Source organism: Pholcus phalangioides, unplaced genomic scaffold, assembly GCF_987345545.1.
Source record: "Pholcus phalangioides strain wild (caught in Gottingen) unplaced genomic scaffold, Ppha-v1.0 ptg000024l_1, whole genome shotgun sequence".
NCBI classification, from domain to species: Eukaryota; Metazoa; Arthropoda; class Arachnida; order Araneae; family Pholcidae; genus Pholcus; species Pholcus phalangioides.
The window spans coordinates 1,250,326-1,262,861 of NW_028301616.1; the positions used below are offsets into that span (position 1 = coordinate 1,250,326).

Below are 12,536 nucleotides of genomic sequence, written 5' to 3' on the forward strand. Positions count from 1 at the left end.
CGACTGCTTTTACAAGGGGACACCAGTATCGATTGGCGAAAGACAATGCAAGGCTATGGTGTCGCAGGGAATTTTTCTCTAATAGGGTTGTTAATAAATGGAATAGCTTACCCCCGGAGGTAGTGAATTGTAACACAATTGGCACGTTTGAAAAGAAATACGATAAACATGTTGGGGTAGATCGAGAAGCTATCCATTCTTAGAATAAGACAACCATAAGTATTCTTTATGGCATTGTATAATATTTTATCATGTATATATTGTTTACAATTTTTGTTAATTGCATTTTTAATTGGGTTGCTATATTTTCAAAATATATGACATAAATATTTTTATGGGCATCTTTTTCTCAGCCACCTCGTTGGGCATTTTGCCTGTTGTGGCGTTGTATTTGTATTTGATTATTTCAACGCTTTATGTAGTCTTCTGAATAGGGTAAGTTTAAAATAATATCTCGGCAACTCTGTAAAAATATACTTTATAGGAAACGTCTTTCTTTTTTTGATACAATTAGAATAACGATGATTTCAAAGAGTAACTTCTTTATTGAACAAAATATTTATGATAAATATTGTTGGTGCATAAAATCATTTGTTTAATCAGAAACAAATTGATCAATGGCTGTAAGATAATAATATTGATCAATCAATCAATCATAATTCTTCCACGTCTATTGTTGTTCCAACTGAATCATTGTAGGAGCACGTTTTCCCAGAATTCGTCGTCTTCCTTGAGGCAATCCACGGCGTAATCTGACGGAGCCCAGGATTCTGTTAGGGCATTGACTAGTTGTCTTATACACATCTGTCAAATAAATATAGAAAGGCAGAATCACATTGTGTTTTCACAGCAGTACAATTCAGGGACCTTTTTATAAGAAATTTATACGACGAGGAGGGGGGGGGCACTTTAAAAAAAAAGGCATTCAAAAAGAGGAGCTGGTTTAGCTTATGCAGGCATCTTCATCCTTAGACAAAGCGTTGGCAACATTCGACAATTTAATAAAGCTTCCGGGATTCGTTTCGTCTGTGATTGTAAAGGAGTTAATAAAGCTTGCTGGCCACTACGCTAAACTAAACATATGCAATGAAAGAAATTGGAAGGCCTTGTGTTAACCACTTCACGTACAAGCTTTTGGCCAGCAATTTGGATTATCCCTGTTTGACGAATCTTTAATAAATCTGGTCCTAACCTAACCGTACGTTAGAAAAAAGAAGGGGAAGAAAAAATATATGAAAGGAAAAAGTACAATAGATAAGGTAGTAAGAGTTTTTTTTTAGAGTCTCTTTTCACTCTCACTCTACGTGTTCTCTTTCGCTCTTACATGTATATAGTAAAAAGATGATTTATATGTGTGGAGAAAAAAAGTCATCAGCAGGAGCATAGAAAGAAAAGAGGGAAAGAAAAGACAAATTCAGTTGAAACAGGATTACTACAAAGCTTCGCGATGGTGGAGAGAAAGGAAAGGAAACAGAGAACTTGTTTGAATTTATTCCGCCGGTGTTTGGACCGTGATCGTAAAGAGGTTGATCTTAGCTGTTGATTTTAAAAATTCAAGTAAGCCTAGAAAATAAGGCAAAGAACAGGACATTTCATAAAAAAAGTTAAGACGGCCAAAGGTACAAGAATATGTCTCGTCAAAGCTGGTTATATGGTCATCTGGAAGCTACCTATCTCTGGCCCGGGGAAGAAGGTTGTGCACCCCTGTGTTAGAGGTTCCGTAAGGAATATTAACGTGAGTAATCTGTCTGGTATTTCGAGTCAAGCAGTGCAATCGAACTTGGTTAATGCGAATCTCAATGAGACAGCAAAAAAGTTTGAATTATCCAATTCATCAATGTAGGATCTATACTACTCTCACAAAAAAATCAAAAACTCTTAATAATTGTGGTTAAATTAGCTATCACTTACTATGCTAATTTTCTCTTTCTACAATAAGTGTTCGTATGAAACGTAAACGATCACGAAAATTGTTTCATTCATAAATTTATTATTTTCTTTTTGATGCTTTTACACATGGCGCAAGTTGATTTCATTGATCTAGAGAATTTAAGACGCAATGTTTGATCTTCAACATCCTTATTTTTTCTAACATGTCCGTAGTTTCTGTTAGAGGAATTGGAATAGGGAACTCTGTTGCTTTCTTAGGCCGGGATTACACTATAAAAGTTTGATAAAAGTTCGTTTATAAAACTGAAAAATGCAACCAATAGGCGGGTCAGTTAAATTCGCTCGAATGTAACAGATGTGCTTATTGATTACATTTTTCAAGTTTTATAAAAGAATTTTTTATCAAACTTTTATAGTGTAATACCGGCCTTATACAATCTGTATAAGGCCGGATCTCTTCGTGAGAAAAGTTAACGTGACTTTATTCTATACTTATCACCAACATCCCCACATCCCTAAGTCAACCACAATTTTTTTAGAGTTAAACAAGCGTGTGAAATTCATATGGACCTAGTGGAAAATGTTGTATTTTTATTCGAAATAAAACGAACTACGATGCTGGAGAGACATGAATGCTTTTTTGACCGTCGATAGCTCAGTTGGCAGAGCGGTGGACTATAGATGGTCGGAGAGACATGAATCTTGAACACATTCACCAATAAAGTCACTGGGATTTCAGTACTCCAGCATCTAAAAATTCTTTCTGAGGAGAAAACTACCACACACACACACTTACATAAACGTACTTCCTGAGTATCAGCATCTGCATCTGCAATTGGCAAGTGCTAATGAAGTCAACTAAGATTCGATAAAACACCAGCTGCAGCGGGAAGACAAAAGCCAGTGTGCGAAACTGGTGGCAAGTAAATGCTTTTTAGAACCGAAACAAAAAGTTAAGATTTTTCTTGTATTGCAATTTTTTTAATGTTTAAATGTAAGCTACATGTTATATATTCTGGAAAAGAAAAATAAAGAAAAGGATGAATAACAGTTAGCTAGGAATTCTGAGAAAAGAAATATTTGAATCAAACTTTGAATTATCAAAGATATTAAGGGGAAAAATCTAATTAAGTAATATTTGTTCAACATTATAATGAATAAGAAACTCAAGGAGGGATAGCCAATTAGCCAATCCGAAAATCTTTGTGTTTTCTTTCCTCTAGTCTCACCACCGTGAGGCTCTATTGTAACCCTATAAACTGAAGTTGTTTTTTTTCTTTTCCGTTTTTCTAACTCTTGGTAGTGATTCCCCCCCCCATATATAATGTATCTTTCTACTACAGCGGAACCTCGTTTATACGTCGCTCAGTTATACAACGTTCGGCTTCAGTCGCAATTGGTCACTACACATTTTTATGTGAAAATAATTCATTTATTCGTCATAATACCTCAATTATTCGATGTTTTCACTTCGACTCTAACTCCGAATCTTTTGAAAAAAACGTCATTAATATCCTTCAAATGCGTGCAGTTTTTGTGTGCCGTGAAAAGGTGTTGCTGCAACAGTTCTTGCATACTGCCATGGCAAAAAACCATAAATTTTAGGGTTGATACTGATGTGTACGAAAATAGCCAGTCTGCTAATGACTGATGGCCATTTAGAGTGGGCAATTAATATCCTTGTTTATTGCTTGTGGTCTGGGAATACACAGACGCGGCGAGAGCCCCCCCCCCCCCAAAAAAAAAGGGTATCAATCGTTTTGACGGTCATGTCTTTTAGTTGGCGAGCGTTATCCCCATAGGGTAAGAACGTCCACTGTAAGCATTTGGAGGCTAAAGGTCTTCCGATGCGAGACACGTACGGTACCCATTCACAGTAAGTTCTTCAGGTCATTTCCTGTAAAATTTTCTTTCGTTGTCGTGCTTTGCTTGCTGGCTGTGTCGAATCCGCTGTTCGTAATATCGAAAAAACGAAAAGCGCTTTCTTCAGAATTTTAAATTAATGACGAAAGTTAATCTTGCAAAACAGTCGAATGTTTTTTTTATAACAGAATTGGAGATGCAATAAAACACATTGAATTTTATAATATTTTGTACATGCCTGTGGGAGAGGAAATGGGGGAGGGGAACGAAGAAGCCATTTTCTTAAAAAGTCTCAGTTATTCGACTTAAACATTTGTACGACGTTTGTACTCAGTTTCTTGAACGTCATATAAACGAGAGACGTTCTGTTGTATATATATGTAAGATCGAAAGAGAACACGTAGGGTAAGGGAGAAAGAGAAATTTACTGCATAAGCCTACTCTCTTATCTACTTATATATCTATTACACTTTTTTCCATTCATATGTTTTTTTTTCCTTCCTTTTTTCTTCAATTTTTTTCTTTCCCCTTCTTCTTCCTTTTCCTAACGTGTGGTTAGATTAGGTCAAAATTACGCAAGATTTATTGCCGATTCTTCAAATAGAGATCATTCAACTTTGTCGCCGAAAGCTCGTACGTGAAGGGGCTGATAAATCTTGCGGGCCACTAGCCTAAACTAATCTGTTATCAAAGAGATTGTCGAGCCTTGTATTAAAGACCTCCACCCCCCCCCCCCCCCCCATGCTAAGGCATCCTCAGAATTTTTATGCTAGCAACAATCAAGAATGAGAATCTCCGAATGAGATTTGAAATAAAAAATTCCAAATATCTAACGACCCTTTTTGCTCGATCTCTAGTATTTTACGTGGCAGCTTAAAGTACCGTCACACATTGGTTAAGAATCCAAAGTTCTTGATATTTTAGATATCAGACAGTTTTCTTTCGATACATTTTTTTAAAATCTGTTTAATTTTTTTATTTTCTTGGGGGGTGAGGTAAGAGCCCCCTATGCCTCGCCCCTCCTACTCGAAATAGTGGAAAATAAATATTATAGATTCAGTATAGGATTTAAATAAGTGAGAAACTTACCGCAGCATCGCCATCTTCGTGCATCTTGTTGTTCTGAGAGAGGAGAAAAATTATTAAGGAACATATTAATTCTTTAATTACTTTTCATTACCTTCTTATTCTAAGAAAATACAGTAAAAACTATCAACGCTTGTAGATTTCTGCATCTTGCACACCTTCGTATGTAGGACGGTTGTTTAAATGGAACATAATTCTGTACCACATAATGCAACACAACACTTCTCTAACTTACAAGGAAAGGGTCCCAAGGTGCCGTTCCCAAAAAATTATGAAAGAGTTTAAGTATATTCATATCACACACTCAGAAACACATAGAAACAAAAAAAATTGATGACGGAATGTAATTATTAAAACTGTAAAAAAATTATCAAAAAAAGGAAATAGTTGGCTACTCATCGTCTCTCGCGCTTTTGGCGATGTCTGTAAAAAAACTTCTTTTCACTTTCTTTTCCTCTCTTTCCTCCAGCTTATACAAATACAAAGGCCACAACAGACAAAATGCCCAACAAGGTGGCTGAAAAAAGATATCCATAAAAATATGGATGTCGGAAATACAGTGGAATCCCGTTTTAACGAATGCCTTTATAGCGAAAATCTCGTTTTAACGAACACTTTTCTGATCCCCAGATGAGTTTACATAGGAACAATACAAAAACCTGGAATTCCTTTATAACGAAGCGATTTCTCCGGTCTCTTGGAGTTGGTTATAAAGGGATTCGACGGGTGTATATTAAAAATAAACTATATCAAAAATACAGCAACCCAACAAGAGCAATAAAAGACCAATAATAATGATAAAATATAAATATACCGTCCATAAAAAATTATGGTTATCTTATTCTAAATATGGATAGTGTGTTTCTGTATTTATCCCAATGTATTTATCGCATTTGTTTTTAAACATGTCAATTGTGTTAGAATTCACGATCCCCCCCCCCCCCGGAAGTAAACTATTTCATTTAGTAACGACCCTTCGGAGAAAAATTCCCTGCGACACCATAACCTAGAACGGTCCCTCACCAATCGATACTCGTGTCCCCTTGTAAAAGCAGTTCATCGACGGTGTATTAGTCCATCCTATCCGTCTCGTTGAAAACTTTAAACACTTCGATCTTATCCCCCCCCCCCCCCGACACATATGCTCTTCCAATGTTTCCAAGGACCCTTTCCTTGTTAGACACATTTTAATGGAGCCGTAGGTGTCCGACTCGAATCAGTTTTAATGTACTATGTATTTGCGGCCTTTTACACCCTTTAACTTTTTTCCGCGAACCTTATCTTAAGCCTCTAAAAATGCTTCCAATTACGGTATACGTTAGAGATTTTCTTCTATTGTTTCAAACCGAGCACAACACCGGTCTATTGCCATGGGTAATTTATTTGATAATTTTTGTCGCACCATGGCCATTTTCTGCGCACGAGGACATTTATTTATTACTTAATGAGTTTTGTACCTGAAAAATGTATGTGTACCTAACGACACCATCTATAGTAGAAAGCCTCCGCGCAAGGCTCGTGATGTAACTGAAGAAGTCCATTTCATCTATAGGATACTGCAAGAAAAAGATAAAGATATTGAATGCGTCGGTCTGCGATATCTAATGGCTACAGGTGAAATGGACTTCTTCAATGACATCAAAGCTTCGCGCGGAGGCTTTATCTGCGATAGATGGTGTTGACCTAACTGTGTATCTATTCACAAAAAAATTGTTTTCCCAAAATCAACACTTTCTTGCCAAAAAATTTTCTTTCCTTCACTGTCAAGTCAAATTTTTAGACAGAAAAGTAGAGGGGGAAAAAAACAGCTGTGTTTGTGTGCACAGCTTTAGCTTTCCTGATTACTCTCTCTCATTGCTATCAGCCTGAAAACGCCAAGTTATACGTTTGGTGCACCTTTGGCGAATTTGGCAGGATTCTCGAAAGTGACGTCATCAATTTTTAATGCGTTGTAACTACATAATTATTGGTCAAATCAAACAACTGAAAGCACTTTTCCATATTTGTTTTCCACAAGGAATCACGTGTGTAGTTATTGGGCAGTCGATAGTGTATCCACCCAGTATAAATGAATAAAGAGTATTCTCTTACCAAATATATCATCTTGTCGGTATCATCCAGAGGCAAATATTCGTCTCGCAGCTGCAAAAGCAAAATAATCAGAAACGATTATCTCGTGGAGTACAATTGCAATTAATGAAATGAGTCATTAATGCACCGACACGGTATTATTTCATACAGTCGGTTAAGTAAAAAAATAAATAAATTTGCAAACACACATTTCAACACTCTACTTTTGTGCGGCCCGAACGGCACGGGGTGCCACTATAGGAAGAGCGCCAAACCAGGGTTAAGGAAAAAAATAATTTCAGAAAAGTTACAAAAATGTTTTGTCCACAAAAAATTCAATCTATGAATATATTGGATAGAATATTTTGCAGGAGGAACTGTGTGTGTGTTACTTTTTTGGTGCAAACGCATGATGTATACCAGTGGTTCTCAAACTTTTGTCTCCCCCGGCTCCTTTGCCCAATCCATGGCTCCATCTGCGGCTCCCCAGAATGGTTCTGTACAGTGGTTCTCAAGCTTTCATGACGAGTGGATCTGTTTTTAGTTTATAATTTCTATTTCGGAACCCCCGTATAGGCATCTTTTCATAAAAAAATTATTCATAAAATTTACTGATTTATTTTATTGTCCTGGGGCACGGCCGCGGAGTCCCTGGGAAGTGCAGAGGGAGTTTAAAGAACTCCGCGGAGCACAGATTTAGGACCCCTGTTTTAGTAGATATTTTCACTTATAAAAGAGCCACTTCAAAGCATATAAACAGGCGCACACGAATCAATATCTGCAGCTTGTCGTGACACCCCTAGGAGCCGCGACACACACACTTTGAGAAACTCTAATTATATGTTACGGTCAACATCCGAAATCGGCCAGTTGACCCGACCAATGTCCGAAATTCGGGCTTTATCCAGCCCCTGGCTAGAGATCTCTGGCCAAAGAGAAGGGGTGCTTCGGGGTCATCGCCAAGTTAGTGTTTGAGGTAATTATCGCCATTTGTTATTATGGTTAGCTATAGCAACCCTAATGATCAAAGGAATCGGAATATTGATATCCTAGAGGGTATTCGGTATTATAGGTATCTCCAATCATTTTCGGCCAATGTCCGAAATTTTGTGTAATTTTGGATATTGGCCGGCAATTTTGGGCTTTGGCCGTAACATACAAATCCATGAGTTTTCGGGTGATTTATCTGTTTCTTACCGCGACTGAGGGAGGGATCCTGTGCCACCGTACTTGTCGCATACCCTTAAGGGCGATTTTGTGTAACATTGTATACCAAAAATTGGATGGTAAAACGTATCACATCTATTATATCACCGATTTTTATATTTACGACGAGGTTTGTGGGGACGGAAGTTAGATATTTATGATTAGAGCCCAGAAGTTTAGGCACAAGAAATTGCTGAAATCGGCCTGCAAAAAAAAGCGCTAAAAATAGGCACCTGAAAAAAGCATTTGTACTTAATGGAAGAAAGAAAACATGACTTAGGGCCGTATTTACCGACATGGTTTAAACTGTAGTCACAATTTTTGGATAAGAGATCAACATAGATTGGTTAAAAACCCGAATTTAACCAATCCGTGTCGATCTATTATCAAAATATTGTGACTAGTTTAAACCATGTCGATGAATACCGCCCTAAAAGCCATAGACATAAGATTAACATATGGCATTATGCCTGAACTTTCGGACTCTATCACCTGATTAGACCTACTTCAGATCAAATGCGATACTGGGTTCCATTGGCTGAACTGTTAATCTTGGTACTCTAAAAATATTAACGCGAAAATACCGTGTTTTTCACGTTAATATTTAAATTACATCATAATAATATAAAGAACATCTCTTTGCCAAAAATTGAGTCCCGAAAATAGGAGAGGGGTTTCTTATACATGGGTAGTATTATAGATATTAACGAATCACTCAATATTCCTTTGCAATTTACGATGAGTTTGGCTCTGATGATGATAGTGTACTAGTTGATGCGCCGATCCCATAGCGGTCCTGCTCCACATAGAACGGCATCAGGGGGAAACGACGGTACGTTATTGTTAAAACAACCTCTTACGATTAAAGAAAGCCCCCTGTGAATTCGCTCTTCTTAGCGGAACTCTCATAAAAAACGCAAAGGGACAAAAATCCAAGGGCCTTCCTCACATCGGGAGAGGCCCACTTCAAACCGCAAATGCAGTGCCGAAAAATATCTTCTGGACCGCAAAAGGGTAGTGGCTTCTATGATTGATTGAGAGAATATATATATATATTTATGCCTCAAAATAAAAAATATCTTTGATAAAACTTTTCCCAAATTTCAATCCCAAAAAATTGGAGGGTTCCTTACACACGCTAAAATATACGGTTATTTCAAGAATCTAATTAATCTGATTGGAGAATTCGAATGATGAGTCGTTGTTTGAAGAATGTTGGCCATTGGCTTTATTTTTTTCCTCTTTCCGCCTTGGACGGGATTACACTATAAAAGTTTGATAAAAGATATTTTATAAAACTTGAAAATACAACCAATAAGCGTATGTGTTACATTCCAGTGGATATAAGAAAAGGTGTCCCAGACGCTTATTGGTTGCAAAGTCTTATAAAAAACTTTTAATAAAACATTTACAGCGTATTTCCGCGGCCTTAGCAATACTAGTTCTTTAGGATGAAGAGTTCGTCTGATCCCGTTTGATGGTTGGTATATTTGCTGTATTTGAATGATTTCATTTCTCAAAACACTTCGGAAATACATAAAAATACTGTAATTTATCGAAAAATTTCTGAGCAGAAGAGTTTTACCGTTTCTTTGTGTTCTTTCAGGCAGTCGGGAGTTTTGCCATGATCTGAAATGACAGATGCGAAACTTATCAGTGTCACAGAAGAAATAATGATAAAATATCAAATAGAGTAACGATGAAATTTAAAATCATTGCATTGTAAAAAATTTGAAAAATAAAGTAAAATGCCTTCTACAAATAAAGAGACCGAAATTTTCTTCTCTAAAGCCCACATTTTGGGAGGTATGTGGTTAGGGGTCATTCAAGTATTACGTCAACATCGGGGGAGGGGTTTCGGATTTGCTGACTTTTGATGACAAGGGGGGAGGTGGGGTTTGAAGGTTGCTTACGTCATCAACCACCCCTTTTTGAAGATGTGAAATATTCTAAGCTGCTGACGAAATTTTGCTGACAAGGGAGGGAGGGGGTTAGTGTTTTGCTGACAAGGGGGAGGGAGGGGGTCAAAAATGGCTAAAAATCTGCTTACGTAATACTTGAATGGCTTCTTACTGTATGCAACAAGTGCGATCAGACTTTATGAGAGTGCGGGCCACTTAAGTGATCTGGAACAGTGACACAGGTCACTTAAATGCTCTGTAAATGTGCTCTAAATCACATAAGTGAAATGGAAATGTGCCGAGGCCTGTTTGCGTGATCTAGAACTGCGTCGCGGGCCATTTGAGTGATGTGAAACTGCACCGTGGGTCACTTCAGTACAGTGGAACTGTGTCGTGGGTCACTTAACTGTTCTGTGAATGTGCTGCGGGTCACACAAGCGATCTGGGAATGTGCCGCTTAGTTTATTTTTCCAAAATTATCCCCCCCCCCTCCCTCACAAAAGTCTAGTTACGGCCCTATTCATTGGTTTGATCGCATGATCAGGATCGACACAAGTTGTTAAGGGTCATTCAAGTATTACGTCAGCATCGATGGGAGAGGGGTTTCCGATTTGCTGACTTTTGATAACAAGGAGGCAGGGGTTTGGATGATACTTACGTCATCGACCACCCTGCATGAAAATATGAAATATTCTTGATGGCATCTTACACTAGGTGCGCCAAAAACGAGAAAAATTTTTCGCTAGTTTGTGGGCACCTGAACTAACATTCTACCTAATGATGTGAACCTAATTCTACCTAATGCACCTGAACTAACATTTTCCCTTACAGAGCCACTTCAGCGATAACTAAATGTTTCACGTATCCTTCAAGTGCTCTAGAAATGTGTCCGGGTCTCTTAAGTGCTCTGGAACTGTGCAACGCATCACTCAAGTGATCCGTAATTATGCCACGGACCACTTAAGTAATCTGGGAATGTTCCGCGGGTAACTTGAGTGATGTAGAACCACACTGGGGGGCCGCTTAACGTACGCGGGTCAAGGGTTTACGATATATGACTAGAAGGGTGGGTCGCAATGAATTTGTCAAAGAAATTTTGAGTTCTTACCCTTCAAATATCATTGAAATTAACAGAAATCGATTATAATAACACATATAAAGGTATTTTCTTTCGAAATTTTGATTTTTTTTTATGTTTTTACATTAAAAAAATATTTTTTCCGTCTGGGAGGGATTCGCACGGGCTCCCCTCCCGCGTACGTTTCTGATCCCACCAATATGTGTTAGGAGGTAGGGGACAGTGGTGACGAAATTTTGCTGACAAGGTGGGGGGGGGGGAATCAGAGTTTTGCTTACTTTTGCAGACAAGGGAGGGGGGGGGTCAAAAATGACTAAAAATTTGATGACGTAATACTTGAACGGCCCCCTTAGGCAGTTCTCGAAAAATGATTGATATTCTAAGAAAATAGAGCCATCTATGTCAATCAGTGCGTGAATACTCACCGTGCATTCGCTGCGCCAACGTCTTGCCATCACTGGAAACTCCACAATGATCGTCGGGCTCATCTCCGGAAATAATGGAAACAACTGCGCATACCAGCGTTATGTAGTAGCAAAAGAATGTCATCTTGCTTGAGACCTAAGTCGATGTGAGCGCGAACCAATTGTGAATTAGATCTTTCAAAAAGTTTGTCCTAAAGAAAAACTTTCCAGAATCACGGAAGCTCTTTCCGTGCAGACACTAAATTTGCTGCGTGATGGCGATTTCGTCATCACCATATCTTTTGATGTATAAAGGAATAGAAAAGTTCGCACATGATGATTCGTGAAGAGAGCCATTCACGCCATCACCACTATGTTCCAGGTGATTTTAGCGGTTTTTTTAAATGTTTTTTGGATTGAAAACAAAAGGGAAACACGCTCTTCGACGCTTCTCATTCGAGATTCGATCCATTAAATATACGTGATGAACGAAAATTATCATTACAGAAAACGCCCATTTTGTGCAATCGTTTGAAAGCTTCCAAGTCGAATTATTCCCGGATAATGTATCTCGCAAGCACTCGAGATGGCAAAGCACGAAACAATTTCAAGGACAACACAGATTTATTTTACAGAACAGTTATTGACTATTCACAAGCAACGATTTGATGAAACACACTAAACAGAGAGCGGCTTCTCTCACATACAAGAGATCTCATTGTAAAAACTCAACAAAACTCCTCGTAGTTCCGCCCTGGCGGCGCTACTACTAGGAAAAAGAAGCCTACCACAACAGTCTCCACAATTCTCGCGAGATCTTTACACTTCTCTAAGAGCTATAGCATCACCAAATCAGCAGAGCTGTCGCCAGATTTGCCAAGCTGTCGTTAATTTCGCGAGATTTACAGAGAAATGCGTTAATGGCTATTTGCAGGTGAAAAATGACATAATAACTGGTAAATCAGGACTGCTTACATAATTTTTTTAACAACGTTTTTCCCTGTAGAAATTGGCAATAATTGTGAAATTATTACTTTC

At 38.1% G+C, this 12,536-nt stretch overlaps 1 protein-coding gene across 1 annotated transcript; it reads right to left on the reverse strand.

Annotated features, from left to right (window-relative positions):
* Positions 1 to 528: 528 nt before the first annotated feature.
* On the reverse strand, positions 529 to 12,202 carry LOC149068545 (uncharacterized). Its single transcript, XM_089251110.1, has 5 exons — positions 11,520 to 12,202; positions 9,701 to 9,744; positions 6,931 to 6,981; positions 4,843 to 4,875; positions 529 to 804 (listed from the first exon to the last, which is right to left on the reverse strand). The coding sequence occupies exons 1-5, from the start codon at positions 11,641 to 11,643 to the stop codon at positions 691 to 693; spliced, it is 366 nt and encodes a 121-aa protein (XP_089107236.1). The 5' UTR covers positions 11,644 to 12,202; the 3' UTR covers positions 529 to 690.
* Between the last annotated feature and the right edge of the window lie 334 nt (positions 12,203 to 12,536).